The sequence below is a fragment of the Phaethon lepturus genome, unplaced genomic scaffold, assembly GCF_000687285.1.
Source record: "Phaethon lepturus isolate BGI_N335 unplaced genomic scaffold, ASM68728v1 scaffold5050, whole genome shotgun sequence".
In the NCBI taxonomy this organism is placed as follows: Eukaryota; Metazoa; Chordata; class Aves; order Phaethontiformes; family Phaethontidae; genus Phaethon; species Phaethon lepturus.
The window spans coordinates 1-18,014 of record NW_010511028.1 but is presented as its reverse complement, the minus strand read 5'-3'; the positions used below and the strand labels follow the sequence as shown (position 1 = coordinate 18,014).

Genomic DNA, 18,014 nt, shown 5'->3' with positions numbered 1-18,014 from the left:
ATTAGACTAAAGAATAAAAAACTCAAGATGTGAGTTTTGTGACGTTACAATTGTGTAGAATATGTAAATTGCTGCTGCAGGAAGGTATAGAATAATAGTTATGTCAGTGGTGGATAAGAAAAGCGGCTTAAATAATGGAAAGATTCAAGATAGACATTAGACAAAAAACACTTTCTAATGGAAAGTAAGACGGTGGAACACATTGTCCAATTTGTTCTTGAAGACCTCCAATTCTGGAGATAATATCAGGAGTAATAGAAGTGTAGATGATCCTTGGAATAGGAACATGGACCATGTATATTTAAAAGGACATTCTCAGACTTATTGTTCTTATAAATGGTCAACAAAATGAAGCTGTCTGAACTGGTTAAAGGCTATGCTTACAATTCTTACAATTCAGAAAGGAGAGGGCCAACTGAAAACTAGTACTGAGAGTATAGGTCTGAATTACAGGGAGTGTTACTGCCGTGTGTTTAAAAAGAAAGCAAGAAAAAAGGCAAGTGAAAAGGAAAGATTAAAATAAAAGAGTAGACCTGTCAGTTGTATTAGAAGACGTGTTTTCAAATATGGATAGTGTGTAGTTGGGGAATAGTACAAAAGTGACTAATTTGTAACAGAGTTGCAAGAGAAATGAGATATAGACAGCAAAGCAGTGATTTAGAGAGAGTAAAAATGGTATTGAAATAAGTAAGGTCTTGCAGTTCATGTCAGAAGTAGAAAAAAACTGGGAAAGTGAACTAAGACAGAGGCTTCTCTTCTGATTTGCCCAAATTATGATATGGTTTTGTAGGGGATAATAGGATGTGGACACCGTATTCGAATCAACACATGAGGATGCTTCACCTTGAAACTGCACTTCTCTTCTTTTTCACAGTTAGTATCTTTTTCATCTGACCTTGCTTTTAGGTGGTTCGCTACTTGGCTGGATGTGGATTGCAGAGTTGTCCTTTGTTGATTTCTAAAGGCTACCCAGACATCGGATGGAATCCAGTTGAAGGAGAGAGATATTTGGATTTTCTTCGTTTTGCTGTATTTTGCAATGGTGGAGTAGAAGCCTATAATTTTATAACTTCCTCTAATATTCACATAAGTTTGTCATTTAAAATAGTAATACAAGCTATTTCATAATTTGTATTATGTTATTTCATAACATAATACAAGTTATTTAATAACTTTTATTACAATAATAGAGGAGTATGTTTATGTGTTTATGTAACTTTGTCGTGATACTTAAACTGTTTTTTAGTTTAAAGTATCTGCTGATGTATAGATTCTGCACTTCTGTGTACCTTTTCCTAATTGTATTTTAGAAGTCTTTTTGATATAATCTTACATCTTGATATTTCTTCTATGTGGTAGGAGAGAGTGTGGAGGAGAACGCTAATGTTGTAGTCAGACTGCTTATCCGTCGACCTGAATGTTTTGGTCCAGCTCTAAGAGGAGAAGGAGGCAATGGTTTACTTGCTGCCATGGAGGAAGCAATACAAATATCAGAAGATCCAACAAGAGATGGACCTTCCCCAAATAATGGGTCTAGTAAAACCCTGTAGGTGCTTACATTGCCATCATTTTTGTTTGTTTTACAATCTTAGTAATGAAATTACTTGTTTGTTTTAACATGTGAATTATCAGCTGGATTCCTCCTTGGATCCTATGGAGGGTAAAGATTTGTCTTCTGCCAAATAGTGCTTCCTCTGCACTGTTAATTTAAGTAAATCTCTCTAGATATTAAATCCTCTTTAGAATTCTGTTTTTTCTTTGTCAGTCAGTTAAGAATCGTTCCGCTGATGCAAAATGAGACAGATAAATGAATGCAGATGTCACTACAATCTTTTAGGGACAACTTCCATTCCGTGTTAGTCTGCTAAAAGTCTACTAGTTAACAGGAAGATACTATGTGTAAGCTGTTACACCTATGAGCAGATTTTTTTTTTAATTTATTGCTGATGTAAAAACTTTCTTGTATTTTTTTAATCTTTTAATTATTTTAACATTTAACTAATTGCAGGGAAATGGAAGAACAAGAAGATGACACTATTCACATGGGAAATGCAATCATGACCTTTTATGCTGCTTTGATTGATCTCTTAGGACGTTGTGCCCCTGAAATGCATGTAAGTTTTATGTCTTCATGCATTGGGAAGTAAAGGCATAGTTATTTTACTGATTGTTTCGTGGTTTGCTGTTTGGCTTTTTCACAGTAACATGTTATCAAGTATTAAAGCAGTGGTATGGCTACATAGTATCTTAATGTACATAATGTGTTCCTCTGCTGATTTGCAAGGAATTTCTGTAAACTATTCAGAAACTGTTCTTCTTAAAGGAATTATTCCATTGCTTTTCTTATTACTGCTCCCTGTGGTTAGCGTTCAACAACGTTCTGTCATGAATATTGTTTGAATGTCCATTGTGACAATCAAATTTCCCTATTTATTGTGAGGTTGTAGAGTGATTATTTTTTTTTAAGCATGGTTTTACTGTCTTCGTATACTTTTTTAAACAAACTGTTTAAACTGCATATTAAACAGTAAATGTTGTGGGTAATTCTTTTAAAACATAGCAATAAGCATTGTCCCTGAATATACATATCAATATCTCATAATCTTTATTCACACTGACAAACCTTCTCAAGGGTGAGATATCAGTATTTCAGGCATTACATACAAATTATTAGACACTCATACTGTAAAAACCAAGCCCTTATCACTTAGTTCCTAAGAGCTTGAGACTGTCTGAAAGTATTTGTTGTTTACGATTCAAAATACTTTCCTATTCTTCAGAAATTCTACTTAGTTATGCAGTGTTTGTCATTTCGCTCTGAAATGTGCCCTAATTCATATAGATCAGTATCAGATTTGTGCAGAGATCAGTAACTTAAGAAAGGGGAGAGATCAGTATCAGATTTGTGCAGAGATCAGTAACTTAAGAAAGGGGAGAGATATCCATATAATAAGGTCAGTATATGAATATCTGCTTTGTTGGAATAAAAAAATTGTCTTGTTTTCTCCCTGTCTTGCTTCCATATTAAAAAACAAAACCAAAATAACTGGGATACTTGAAAATGTTGTTATTTGGCCAGGACAGTAAAACAGGCTTTTTAAATCTGAAAATTTTCTTTTGCTTTCTTTGTGCACACCCCCCACCCTATGCTATGATTTGATGGTTTGTTCACCTATTTTTACCTAACATTCCATTCTGAAGATCGGTTTAGTCTTATTGAAATAACCAAACATCTAGATTTCTAGACTTTGCACATTTGAATTCAAAATACAGCAAATAAACACAGACTGTGTGAAATTTACATTATTAATTATAATGCATGTTTGAGAGCAGTCATTCTTGTTTATCTATGGTTCAGGAAGTTTCCAGAAAATGAACACATGATACAAAATAAAAAGATGACCTGGTTAATTTTTTGTTTGTCTTTTCCTTAGCTAATCCATGCTGGTAAAGGGGAAGCCATTAGAATCAGATCAATTCTACGGTCTTTGATTCCACTGGAGGATTTGGTGGGAGTAATTAGTATTCCTTTCCACATGCCAACCATAGCTAAAGGTAAGATGATTATTCTGTTTTTTTTTCTCCCGACCCATTCTTATGTTTTGTAATTTAACCACGTACTGATACTCCTATTTCTCTCAGTATTTAAAAATGTTATAGAAATTAAACTGTTTCCTAGATGAATTAGAAGAGAAATTATGTGTATTTCAAACGTGTTTCAAAATTTTTTCTGCATTTTATAGGCAATAATTCTGTGTACAGTTAAATCATTGATGTAAATCCCATTCATTTAAATTAAATCATGAAAATGTATTACAGCTTACAACTTTCTAATTTTCTAAAATATTTTTTAAAAATTGCGGTCTCTTTTCTTGATAACATAATACTTAGCTTTTACTGCTCTAACCCTATCAATTGTTTCTAGCAGATTTTACTAAAGACACCAGAGTTGTTCTTCAGCAACTATGGTGAAGTTATAGGTGTGACATACATATGCAAATGCATTTCTTCGTGTTTTCTGCCTACATAGAATTGATTGCAATATCAATCAATTGATCAAACACAAGCAGGAGCTATGTGAGCATCAGTATAAAAGGGAAAGGAGTTATATATGCTTCTTTGGGTATTTGGGAGAACTTTATAACTGGATTGTTTAGGGACTTACATCACAAGAATGCCAAATAGATTACAGTAGAAGAGATAAAAAGATGAATCATTCTATTACACCATTTTTTATTTATATTCCAAATAGTGATAGATCTATAGGTGATATCTCAGAATCGCAGATACAGAACTGTTTATTTGGTTTTGGAAACGAAAGTATCAAAATATTGCAAACTACTTCCTTTATATATATAAAAATATATATATATATCAAAAAATATTGCAACAACTTTGTCTCAGTTATTTCAGAAGTTTTCAGATACAGAGGATTTTTTGGCACAATCTTAATTCATTGTCGTACATTACAGATATGATCACCAGTGCTGCATTCCTGGGGTGTTTGATGTAGAATTGTTGTATTTTTTACCTTCTGTCTGCTTCTTCTAAGAACTAGGTAGTTCTGCAAATGAGTTAGTATGTTTTGGGTACTCACTATATTAGAATATCAACTGATACACCAAGTATGAACAGAAAAGCATGTATTGACTTTGAGGTCTATGGGGGTAGAATTTGCCTTATGTATTCATATTCAGTTAACTACAAATGTGTTGCCTTTGTGTAACAAACCACGGGGAAGATGCTTTGATATTAACAGAGACTCAAAGTCTCTGACAAGTAGTAGCACTGCCTAGTCTGCTCGTGAAGGATGATCCTTGTCATTGAAGTCTTATTTCTTCCTTTTAGATGGTACTGTGGTGGAACCTGACATGTCTGCGGGGTTTTGCCCAGATCACAAGGCAGCCATGGTTTTGTTCCTTGACAGGGTCTATGGAATTGAGGATCAGGATTTTCTCCTACATCTTCTTGAAGTTGGCTTTCTGCCAGATCTTCGTGCTGCTGCTTCTTTAGATACAGTAAGGGTTTAAGTCTGTTGTTATTTCTGTACCATTATCCTACTGAACACTGCAGCATTTTTCATCCCTCAAAAAAACATTTTTTTATTTCTTCATGTTGTCTTCTGCATTTCTCAAATGCTGGATGAAGTGCTTGTTGTTGCTGAGCTTTGAGAATACTTGAAGAACAGTGAAGAAGCATTCTCCAGAATGGTGCTCACTTTATAAGAGAGCCCCCATTGATACCCATATCCATAAGAGATGCAGTGCCTTTCCCTAGGAAACTTTCTGAGCTTGTGCTATGGAATCAAAATCAGATAAGCTGCCAGTGAAGCATGTAACTGATTGCCCCTTTACAGAGATTTACAGAAAATGTTCATCTCCATACGTTTGTTAGGCACACTTACATTGTTATTTAGGAAATCACTAAATTTTTTTTTTTGTTCCTCCTTAAAATTGCCGCCTTTTTACTGTGAGGCTTATTTCCATCTGATTTTTCTTAACTGGCTTGGTCCAGAAAGATGGGATTTAGAGAGCTTATATGAGGGCTAAGAGATGGACTTTGATTTCCTTATTTGGCCTTTTATGACAACAATTTTCTGAAAATAATTATGTTGCTATTTAAGAAACAGCAGGTGAGAATTTTTTCCTCACTTTGAACTTGGGCTTGATTGTGCCACAGAAACATACTGAGATTTGTAAATGCATACTTGACTGATACTACCTGATTTTGGACTGTTCTGTTAAGCAACTATGATGTTCTTTAATATAGTCTTGAAAATGGTTTTGTTTTTGAATGACTACCTTTTAGTATTTATGTTTTCATTCATTCAAAACAAAACAAAAGCCATCTGTGAGACTTTAGAAGCAGGAAAAAAACCTAGGTGTCCAGCTTCCAGTAGGTATCAAATCCTTATTTGTATGTCTTGGAGATTTTTGTTTGTAACAACATTGATGAGACTAATCTAATTTCTGTCCCATTTAATTCATAGGCTGCTTTAAGTGCTACGGATATGGCTTTGGCTCTGAATCGATACCTTTGCACAGCAGTCTTGCCTCTGTTGACCAGATGTGCTCCTCTTTTTGCTGGCACAGAGCACCATGCTTCCCTCATCGATTCCTTATTACATACAGTGTACAGACTCTCAAAGGGATGCTCTCTTACCAAAGCTCAGCGAGATTCTATTGAAGAGTGTTTACTGTCTATCTGTGGGTAAGAAAATACCTCTGGCTGTACAAGAATGCTAATTGATTGAGTAACCTATGATATTTATAATACAGGAATGCAGGGCTATGCCACCAATAGCATAATTAATTTTTTTTGCTGGCAGATGATTGGGATATTTTTAAATACACTGTATTCAGTTTACAACTTTATTAATCACTCATATGCAGTCCTCAGTTACTTTGCAATTAACCGGTTTTTTAAATTAAACCCGTGGCAATTAACTAAGAGGACATACTGCAAAAAGGACAGAGCTCTGGAAATGCGGAATTGTGTATGCACTGAAGTGCCATTTAAATACTTCTAGCTGTACAGATTGGCGGTATGGTGCGTGATCAGTAGACTATACAGTTCTATGGAGATACTATTTATGTTGTGTTACATTTCAAATCCTAATGAATTACTAGTATTGTTATACCTCATTACTGACACATATAGGACAAATTTTGTCTGAGTATCTGCAGTCTCAAAAACAGTTGATTATTCCTTTTTTTTACATAAGCCTACAGGCTCAATTATCAGTAGTTGGCTAGACACTTCTGACTTCAATTTCTGATTAAACTTAGCAACATTTAGCCTTTCAAATTGCCAGAGTTGGTCTTTTTTCAATATTTTATCATACTTTTTTGCATAATGTGGAAAAGTATTCAGAAATGACAGACATTTATATTATAGTCCTGTAAAAAAGTACTGTATAGCATTTATTTATAAAATATATCACATTGACTATTTTCTCTATATACTACCTTAATAAGAACCAGTAAAGTGGACCAGTGTTTGCTATTTATCTGGAAAGCTTTAATGTCTGTGCCATTCTAACATACACGCTATACCTATTTCTTCTGTCCTTCCAGTTGGTGCCCACTGCTGCATGTCTTGTTTAATACCTCTAAAGAGTTAGTGCTCTTAAGTCTTTATTAGTCTTTAAGATCTTTTTAAGAGCCATTGAGATATATTACAAGAAATTAACATTATAGCCTTTTCTCATGGGCATGGTGGTCATAATAGTCAATATCAAAATTCGGTATTTTTTTCCTGGATTTTCTTGGTCTATAGATCAGATATTTTCTCTGCTTCTGTAAAACATTTGATTTGCTGCTTGTTCAGAAGGTTTTCTTTGGTATGCACTTGTTTCCTTTCTTTTGGACACGTTTTTTAGTGCACTAGCAAAATCCTATTACTTTACAAATTTGAAGAGTTTTAATGGCATAAGAACTGACAAGTTTCCTTAGTTGTATTAATTATTTACATGAAACTATGCTGGTACGCCTTCTTGAAAGGGTTTGTCTGCTTTTAGGCAGTTGCGGCCTTCCATGATGCAGCATTTGCTGAGAAGATTAGTATTTGATGTTCCTCTATTAAATGAACATGCAAAGATGCCTCTCAAGGTAAAAATACATTTTAATATTCATCAGCATTCCTTGAATCAAAATCCAAAGGAAAATACCTGCATGGAGAATATTCTCTGTCATCTTTGTTATCTTTTCTCCACTCTGCAATAATCTAAGACCATAGTTTCTGAAAGATAAATTGCTTCTTCACCAGGAATTTAGTAGAATTTACGTCTATCCATATGGAATAATGAAGTCCATGTCTAATGTTTGCTTCTCCTTTAATTATCTCCTTTTTTTTTTAAAGCCCATATGCAAACAGAATAGAAAGACCCTTGGGGGCAGGAGGCAGAATCCAGTGCACAAAGGAAGATCACAATTTATAGGCTTGCTTCTGCCCTCTGTGCTCGTTTTCTCTGCTTTTGGGAAACAGACTCTTTTTCTGTGGTTTGCGCCTGGAAATCTAAGCCATACATGTTTTTTAATAATCTTCCATTTTGTTTTCAGCCCTCAAAGATTTGTCCATATTTTTTGATTATCATTCCTAGTCATCCTTTCTGAGATGACATATTCATTAAAGATTCCTCAGATTTAGCAGTTCTAAGAAACATATAATTTCCCACCTTAACTACTGCTGTTTTTCAGCAATGTTTTTTAATGCTTTCATGCCACAACTTTGAACGAGGTATTTAATGTTTTCTTATTTAATTCTTTAGTCTTTCAAAGCCACATATTTGCATTAATTGTATTTTACATTTTATTTCTTTGCCAAAATACTTCTCAGAATTACACAGGCTTCTACTAGCCAGATTATGGTCTCTGACCTCAGATGAGGAATTTAAGTCATTAGTTTCAAGGGCAGGACCTGCTGCATAGTCTTTCCCCTGCTGAAGAAGTCACAATTTGATTGTGTCCCCCAAGAATTACTGAATCAAGCTAAAGATGCTGGAACAGCCATTCTTTAGTGCCTATGTGTGAGAAAAGCAGTTGATAATTTAGTATACTGCCCTGAAGGGGACCTTTCTAATGCATTATGACATATGTGCTGCAAAAACCAGAGTAACTTGGCGTTCCCTTCATGGCTATGGTTCTTTGGGGTTTTTGGGGGTGCAAAGGACAATCCCAGCTTCTTGAGATCTGTTCATCTAGGACAGCAGGTTTTTCGATCCTGAGGGTCATGACTGCAGTGACTTTCCCATATTGCTGAACTGAACAGGAAAGAAATAATAATTAGAACCTTTTTGGCAAGTCAGGCTTTGGGAGAATATAGATATGAAGAGAACCATGGTCTTAGCATGGGCAAATTATTTTGTCCACTGACACCTAAACAAGTAATAGGAGCTTCTGAGGAAAGTGACCTTTGCTATTGCCAAAATTTTGTTTGGGATTGTCTTTACTGACAGATCTGCAACTGATTTTTCTGCTTCTTGTCTGTGACTCAGGGACATAAAGGACACATTAAGTGTAAAATTTGTGATGTTTCACTTGGGCAAATACCCAGTAGTAGGTCCTTGTACCATTTGAGTTCCTGATAATCTGGAATCCTGTAACAACTTACGAAGACAGTATCCCTGAAATATGCATTTAATGAAAGAGTGGGAAAGAGGATAAAGCTCCTCTTCCAATTGTAATAGAGGGCAGGAGGGTAGAAGAGGTGAGTCACACTGGGAGTTATCGCTGAATAGCTCTCAGTCATGTAAATAATAATGGGGAACTAGGCGAAATCATGGTTCTACTATCTTAGCCATCAAGCAGCAGTGTTCGGAATAGTGGCACACAAGTGAAGGTGGATTCTTGTCTTCAGCTGAGCTGTCAGAGTTCTTGTCGTGTTGGGGAAAATTATCCTCTGTCACATGCTTTTTGCATATGCCACTAATGTTAAAAGACAGAACTGCTCATTCTGTGTGTATATTCACCAATGATTTAAACAATACATATACAACATGGCTTCTTGATAAAAGTTAGAAATTTTTCTGGCAGTGTGTGTGTAATGGTTGAGTGCCAGAATGGAAGAATATCAACAGTTATATTTTATTTGCTTTCAAAATATGTTCTGTTTTAGTTGCTGACAAATCATTATGAAAGGTGTTGGAAGTATTATTGTTTGCCAGGTGGATGGGGTAGCTTTGGTGCTGCCTCAGAAGAAGAACTCCATTTATCCAGAAAGTTGTTCTGGGGTATTTTTGATGCCTTGTCTCAGAAGGTAATTAATTTTAATATCCATCTACTACTGTAAAAACCTTACTGTGTAACCTTTTTTCTTTAAAACATCGTTTTAGCCCAGCTTTTATCAACACTGTAGTATCCACTTTAAAGGGAAAAATATAGGCTTTAGTAAATTTAAATCTTCCTCTTATAGCTTCTGCTTTAACATAGATGTACCATTTTGTCTGCTCATAGAAGAAAATTATATAGCTAATGAAGTCATATTGAGGTGTATCTGTATGGGTCAACTACACTTTAGAGCTCTAAAAGCGAATCAGGCATCTGCAGGTGACTGAAAGCTGCACTTTTTTTTTTCTACCTTAAACCTTAGAGCATAGTCCTTTGCTTACTAGTTGTAGTTTCATCACCCTTGAGTCAATTCTGTGTCTTAATAATACACCTTGGTATGTATTTGTTATTCATTCTGTGAGTATTTTTAACCAACCTACTTAAAACTTCATGAGTTTAATTTTAAATCTAGGTATTTAGAAATGTTGTGCATGTTCCTGTGCTATGTTGTCTTCCCAGACATCTAAAAAAAGCCTAGTGTTGCTACCAGTGAAGTCAATACTTCTATTTACTTCAGGAAGAGCAAGACTTGATCCTAGCTTTATCTATAGTGTATAATATGCTATCGATAGTCGGTTTCCTTTATTTTCAGAACAAAAATTCAATTTCATACTAAGAAAACCATTCTGTGGCAACTTGGTTTCACATATAGCTACACTAGTTTCAGCAGTGATGCTGATAGCTTCCATTCATTATTCACTTTCTAACTCCTGTGTGTTCCACAGAAGTATGAACAGGAACTGTTCAAATTGGCTTTGCCTTGTCTGAGCGCAGTTGCAGGGGCCTTACCTCCAGACTATATGGAATCAAATTACGTCAATATGATGGAAAAACAGTCTTCAATGGATTCAGATGGGAACTTTAATCCTCAGCCTGTTGATACATCAAAGTAAGGAATTATTTTGCTGCAATTAGTTTTTTATTATGAATGTGTAAAAGAAGGAGGGAGTCTGTTGTTGGGTATGATGTGAGCTTACAGCTTTTATTCTCATCTGAACGCTTATCTTCTAGAAAAAATGGAGGATGTAACTTTATATTTTAATTTTTTATTTATATATTTTGAAGTCATATAAAGGAATAAATATCCAGTTACATAACTTAATTTTCTTGTCAACCTAAAACATTTTTAATGCATTTTCATCCTGAAGGTAGAAGTGTCCAGTTACCTTTGTATGTTTGCTGCAAACAAACCAGCATGTTTTTAGGAGCAGAAAAAGTAGACTAGTCTACATCATCCCCGTCATTATTAACATGTGCCAAGACACTAATTTCAGTGTGTGTGAATGACAGTGTACCTACAGAAAACAATGATGTTCATGCATTTGTGTAATTTCTTTTTACTATGAATAATGGGGAATTGGACAGAAAGATCTTCATTCTTTCTAGGCAGTAAGACCCTGACTGTGCTCTTCTAAGCACATTAGCCAGACAAAACACATATCGGAATGGGATTTTTGTGCCCTGATTTTTAACTACAGCAAGTGCCCCATTCTTCTTTGTAAGAATAGAATATTCTTACAGCAGTGTGATTATGCACTATATCTTGAAAAATGCCACTTGTAAGACATTTGTTCTGTTGCCTTTGTGAGCTTCGTGTCTGTATTAACATTCAGAGCACAGAATGCCATCAGTAGATTGATACCTTTTTTACAGCATGCATGTACATGTATGCTGTTGCGAATGGGTGATTTAGATCACCTAAAGAACCACTGTCAAAGGTATTAGCAAACATGGTTTTAATATGATGTTGTAAAAGTGTGTCTTAACAAAGTTTGATGTCAAGGTTCACTCTAGTACTGTACAGCACAATCATTTGAACAGTGGTGTAAAACTACCAAGACACAAAGCAGTTACAGTTACCAAGGCACAAATGGAAGTTACAGTACTACAAGGTTACGTGTGATACTGGTCACTTACCAAAGGTCTGCTGTTGGTAAAAGGTCTGTCTGCCTCAAGGAGCAACCTTGAGAGGTGTCCCAGTGCAAGGGGAGATCACCGCCAATGGAGCCACACTGCCTAGCAGGGGTAGCTCAAAGAAGTCTCACTTAGGCTGTCATACTTATGGAATAAAGTGGTTGGCTTGTAGTCAAATTACATGTGATGGGAAAGGTATGCATGAGACTCCTTGTAGTCACAGCTTTCTTTGTTCCTTGATAAATGAGTCTTGGAAAAGCCAAGCTGATATGCATCAATGCTCAACATGTCACTCTGCTCCTTTTTGGGTTTTCAGAGAACAGATTGCCACTAGAGGAGTTCTTGGCCTTTTTACAGCATAGGCCTTTACCACCTTTGGAGCCGGTACCAAACTTCTGCTAGTTTGGTTAAGGGGTCAAGTGCATCCATCACGTGTGCACATCAAAATATAGTAGTAAAATAATCTAGACTGCAATGTAGAAATCACATCAGTGACCATTAAGTTGTCTAAGATGTATTTAAGATACATGAAGATTTAACAAAATTTAGTAAGGATATTATGCTATCATTTAACTAATTGAAGATGACTTTATCTGGTGTTATTTCAGAGGAAAATTGTATATAGCCAGGATATATTTGAGAAACTCAGAAAAAGTTACTTAACATTAGCTAAATCATCAGTCACTTCGTTGCCATAGGAGTCTAACAGTTCTGTGATGCACTACTTCTATCAGTGTCTCTTCCAACCTATCCTATATCCTTCCAACATGCAAATCCTGCATCACATGGCTTGCTAGTCCTAGACTGATTTATATGAAGTTTATTGTACTTGCCAATTCTTTGCATTTCTGAAATTATTCGAAGTATTTACTATTAGTAGAGTTCCTCTTGAACATCACACTTCCAAACAATGAAAAACTGAATGACCATGCTGGATGAATATTTTCTGGCCTTTGTGTGTGGTTAGGCTCTTGCAGACCATTACTCTGACATAATTTTGTTTTATATTTCTGCTTTTTCCCCACCCTATGACTGAAGATTAAAAACCAGCCTCTTCTACTTTGCAGTAGATGGCACTGTAACACTTTTGCTGCCAAAATTCTTTGTTGTAGAAGGGAAGATTTTGCTATTTCATAAGTAATCAAGAAGCAATTATTCCCTTTCATTGGTAGGAATGCACATGCAGAAAAATACTGATATTTGATACATTATTTTTGGAAGAGGATTCTGTCTGTAGCGCCTGTTTTGACAGTTAAGGATAGCTACTTCTCCTTTACTGCTTAAGAAACCTTAACTTCTGCACTGTCTTGTACATCTGTTGAAAAGCTAGTGTATTTATTTGGGGTTTTTTCTATTTTTAATAAGGCTTTTAATGTTTTTAATATTCATTGGGGTGTTGGAAAATAAAACCTTGAGCATATAACTTTTGAGTTGTCATAAGTCATAGTGCTTCAAGCATATAATAAAATTTATATTAGTGTATAAAATAGATGATATGTTTCAAAAAGGACTGTTACCACACTAAGTTTGTAACAGACATGCAATAAGTTACCATCATATTTCTGAAACTGTGGGTCATAGTTACATCTTTAATCTTAAGAAAATTAATGTTAGTAATAGAAATATGTGACAAAAAACATTAATGCTCAGTATCATTATTGATTTCTTCCCTGCACATGTGTGTGGAAGAAGTAAAATTCCCACAACAGCTGTGGTTCTCATTAATTGGCCATTAAATAACTCAGCTTTTTGCTTTGATTTAACTGGGGCTTGGAGCAACCTGCATGTGAGGAAACAGAGCAGAGCAAGATGCTTGGAATGGATGCACTACTAATTATTTGTTTGAACATCTTCTTCAAAATAAAAGCATTCACATTTTCGCATGTGTGATATAATGGCTATTTTTATCTTCACTTTCAGCATTACAATACCTGAAAAGCTAGAATATTTCATCAATAAATATGCAGAACACTCTCATGACAAATGGTCAATGGAAAAGGTAAAATCTATATTCCTGTTAAAGCAAAATCAAAATTTTTATTTCAGTTCATTTAATCTTTAAAATATTTTACTCTGAATATTATTATTTTTCATAATGCTACAAGTTGGTATGTAGGTAAGATATAAACGATATTTTCTTGAAATGCATTTGAGGGAAAGTTCTGGAAGTGCACATGTGTATTTCAAATACAGTTTCATCATTTCATTATTTTTATTGTTCACTTTTGAGTAAATATACTTACTAATTGTTTAAGAATTGTATTGACTTGAAATTTCAAATCTTTAATGGAAAAAACTCTTTAAGGTTTTTTTTCCTTTGTCCGGTTTGTGCCCAGTATTAAAAATAGTTCCTCAACTGTAGCTCAGTATTCTGCTCTATATAAATATTTTAAAAAAATGTATTGAAATGTTAGCTTTGTGTAATCATTAATTTTCAAAAAGATGGCAGGCTACATAATTAATTTCATTATGCATAGATAATATAAATGTTGGTTGAGAAAATAGTAGAAAGAAAATTTTAAGAACAGTTCTGCAGAAGCATTTTTCAGTTCCTTTGTACCAATAAAAATAGGATTTTTCATAATTTTTTGCTTTTCCCCATTATTAATTATTATTAATGTTTTCAGTTTGCCAACGGATGGACATATGGTGAAACGTATTCTGAATCCGGAAAAGTGCAACCATTAATGAAACAATATAAGTTGCTATCTGAAAAGGTAACGAATTTGTTCATTCTTGATCCAGGTTGAGTGAAAGATTTATTCATTCACTGTGAAAACATCAACTTATATTTACATTACTTTTTAAAAATTTTTAGCGTACATCAGCTAATGTGTGATCTCTGCCTTCCTCAAAATCTCAAAAAGAGATAGAGGGTTTATTTTACGATAAATAGGCCATTCAACATATTCATGGATGAATTTACACAGCATAACTTACGGTGAAACTGAAGTGTCATATAGCCAGTATATTTTTACGGTAAGGTCATACAGGAATGCATACTTGCTTAGTGAAGACTTAGGTTTAGGCTTTGTCTGGTCTCCAGCAGAGGGCCACCAAGATGATTAGAAGGCTGGAGAACTTGATAAATGAAGTAAGGCTGAAGGAGTTGGGTTTGTTCAGCTTAGAGAAGAGAAAGCTAATGGGGATATAATCTCAGTTTCCCAGTACCTAAATGCTAGTTATAGAGAAGATGGATGTATTCTCTTCACAGGGATTCACAGGGGTCCACAGTGACATGACAAGAGGCAATGGGTGTAAGTGAGGGGTCTGGAGCACAAGTCTTATGAGGAGCGGCTGAGGGAACTGGGGTTGTTTAGTCTGCAGAAGAGGAGGCTGAGGGGAGACCTTCTTACTCTCTACAACTACCTGAAAGGGGGTTGTGGTGAGGTGGGTGTTGGTCTCTTCTCCCAAGTAAGTAGCAATAGGACAAGAGGAAACGGCCACAAGTTGCGCCAGGGGAGGTTTAGACTAGATATTAGGAAAAAAATATTTACTGAGAGAGTGGTCAAGCACTGGAACTGGCTGCCCAGGGAGGTGGTGGATTCACCATCACTGGAAGTATTAAAAAAACGTGTAGACGTGGCACTTTTGGGACATGGTTTAGTGGGCATGGTGGTGTTGGGTTGATGGTTGGACTTGATGATCTTGAAGGTCTGTTCTAACCTTAATGATTCTGTGATTCTGTGAAGTTGATTCAGCAGAAATGCTTCCTGGAAGTCCTTCTTATCTTGACAACTTATACATTCGAATAGGTTGTCCAGAGAAGTGTTGAAATCACCTGTGCTGCAAATATTCAAGGCATAATGTGACCAGCCCTAAATAACCTAATCTTTATTACCATTGATAGCCCAGTTAGATTAGCTTATCTGACCTCAACAGAAGGTTGAGCCAGATGATGTCCAGAGGTCCATCCAACGCAGACCTTTTTTATGATTCTGTGATTATGTTGGTTTGTGTCATGTAGCAGACGAAACACTGCATTACTCCTGATAATTACTGCTCCACCTTTGAGTTCATATCTGAGCACACCATTAACACGGTTATCCCTGTGATAATCAGCTTCCTGCATGGCTAGAATTCTTCTGCCCACCTCTGAAATGATAAATAAACTTTTAAATATCTTACATTTGCTGCTTTGCAGTATCACTGAGCAATAAGGGCTGATTTCAGTACATTTCTTTGAATCTTGGTATAACTAGGCAGAAGCCCAATAGTTATTTTTTGCTCTGTACAGCCACATAATAAGCAAAACCATTATTGCATGTGCATTCTTCTAGGAGAAAGAAATTTATCGATGGCCAATCAAAGAATCACTAAAAACTATGCTGGCATGGGGATGGAGAATCGAAAGAACACGGGAGGGAGATTCCATGGCACTGTATAATCGGACGCGTCGCATATCTCAAACCAGTCAAGTGAGACATTTTATTAAAAACTTACTTTAATAAAAGGCATGTGAAATCTGCTGTCCAATCTTTGATTCTACAAGTGATGAAATAAACCTGTAGCGTAAAAATATGTGAAAGTGTTTTTCACAAGCAGTTGTACAACTCTGAAGATTCGTTTGGGTGCCTATTCACTGAAGCTGAAACTTTCTTTCCCTGGTCCAAAGTAATATGTTAATAAACATTTCCAAAAAACTGAACAAAACTGAAATAGGAATGTATTTGTTCTCTTGATTTAAAGTTAACTACATTAATTAGAGGAGTTATTTACATCAGTAGGTGATTACATATTAAAAGTGAGTATTAATACGATTTTAGTCTGTTTTTTTTTTTTAATTTGGTGGCTATGGATGCCTTTAAGCATGTAAAGAAATAAATAAAGGTACATATAAAAATTATTTTTATTTCTTTTTTTAAGGAAAGTTAATACAAATATCAATGTTAATGCAGCATAAAGTTTACACCTACAGACAAAATTCTGATAATGTGAAAGATTGTTTTTTTTCCGTTAGCCTTCTTAAATCAAAATACTGTAAAGATAAAGTAGAGAAATACTGGCACTGTATTTTCTTAGAGCTCCATACACTTTGCAATTAAACTGGGGAGGGAAGAAAATCTTTCTCTCTCATTCAAACAGACACACATGGAGCCAAACCAATTGGGGAAATAAAATGGAGGGGAAAAATCTTTCCCTCTTCTCTCCACTCAGCTCTGCAGTGTTTACATGTGTGAGTGGTGATATGCCTGTTAAAAAAGAGCAATTGAACCTGCCTCTCTACTCTCTATAGGCGCTAGAAAGTGTATATCAAGTGATTTGATTTAGCACTTGTGCTAAACTACACATTATAGTTTGTACACTATAATTGCTTTCCAAAATTCTTGTCTTCCAAATTTCCCAATATTTGTGTTTTTATAATACCAGCCTCAAAGAATATATACTGACAAAGATATTTGTATATATTTTATAAGCATGAGGAGCTCATTAAGAATGAATAGCTTTACAGCTTTATTTGAGTACATATTAATACTCATCCTGTGTTTAAATGTGTTGTGTTGTCATTACACACATGTACACACAATAGCATTTTTCTGTGTTCAGCTGAGAAATTTTAAGTATATTTAATCAGTATCTTCATGTTAATGTAACCATGTTTGCATTGTTTGCTTTAGAAAACAATACTTCATCAGTATTTATTTACTGTGTGCTGTTTGTATGTCCTTTGTGTTATTCTCTATTAACAATACCTGCTGTTTGAAAGGAGGCCTTTGAACTTGTAGGCGTTGTACATCCTCATATACATGCATATGAAAATAGTATCAGACGTGGAAACAAAATTCTGGACATTGTTCTTTCTAAAGGAAGATGTACCTGTGGGGGACATGAGTTTTATCTGTTACAGCAGAATCCATACACAAAAGCCCAGCAATGCTCTAGTTGTCTACTCGGACTTTAGTAAAGCCTTTGACAGCATGTCCCACAGCCTTCTCCTGGAATAACTGGTGGCTCGTGGCTTAGAAAGGTGTACTCTTAGCTGGGTAAAGAACTGGATGGACAGCGGAGCCCACAGAGTTGTGGTGAACGGAGTTAAATCCAGTTGGTGGCAGGTTACAAGCGGTGTTCCCCAGGGCTCAGTTTTGGGGCTGGTCTTGTTTAATATCTTTATTGATGATCTGGATGAGGGGATCGAGTGCTGCCTCAGTAAGTTTGCAGATGACACCAAATGGTGTGGGAGTGTTGGTGGGAAGGCTTTGCAGAGGGATCTGGACAAGATGGATCGATGGGCCGAGGTCAGGTGTATGAGGTTTAATAGGGCCAAGTGCCAGG

The 18,014-nt window shown here is 35.5% G+C and overlaps 1 protein-coding gene across 1 annotated transcript in view; it reads left to right on the top strand.

Moving 5' to 3' along the window:
* LOC104617174 (ryanodine receptor 2-like) overlaps nt 1-16,159 on the top strand; it is a gene marked incomplete at its 3' end in the record, with an annotated part of 37,379 nt that extends 21,220 nt beyond the window's left edge. The window contains exons 15-26 of the mRNA XM_010282423.1: nt 907-1,090; nt 1,360-1,546; nt 2,009-2,114; nt 3,435-3,555; nt 4,849-5,018; nt 5,990-6,210; nt 7,520-7,610; nt 9,616-9,756; nt 10,553-10,716; nt 13,662-13,740; nt 14,369-14,458; nt 16,022-16,159. Of these exons, the coding sequence (XP_010280725.1) occupies nt 907-1,090; nt 1,360-1,546; nt 2,009-2,114; nt 3,435-3,555; nt 4,849-5,018; nt 5,990-6,210; nt 7,520-7,610; nt 9,616-9,756; nt 10,553-10,716; nt 13,662-13,740; nt 14,369-14,458; nt 16,022-16,159 (1,692 nt within the window). The remainder of the gene's footprint in view (nt 1-906; nt 1,091-1,359; nt 1,547-2,008; nt 2,115-3,434; nt 3,556-4,848; nt 5,019-5,989; nt 6,211-7,519; nt 7,611-9,615; nt 9,757-10,552; nt 10,717-13,661; nt 13,741-14,368; nt 14,459-16,021) is intronic.
* Between the last annotated feature and the right edge of the window lie 1,855 nt (nt 16,160-18,014).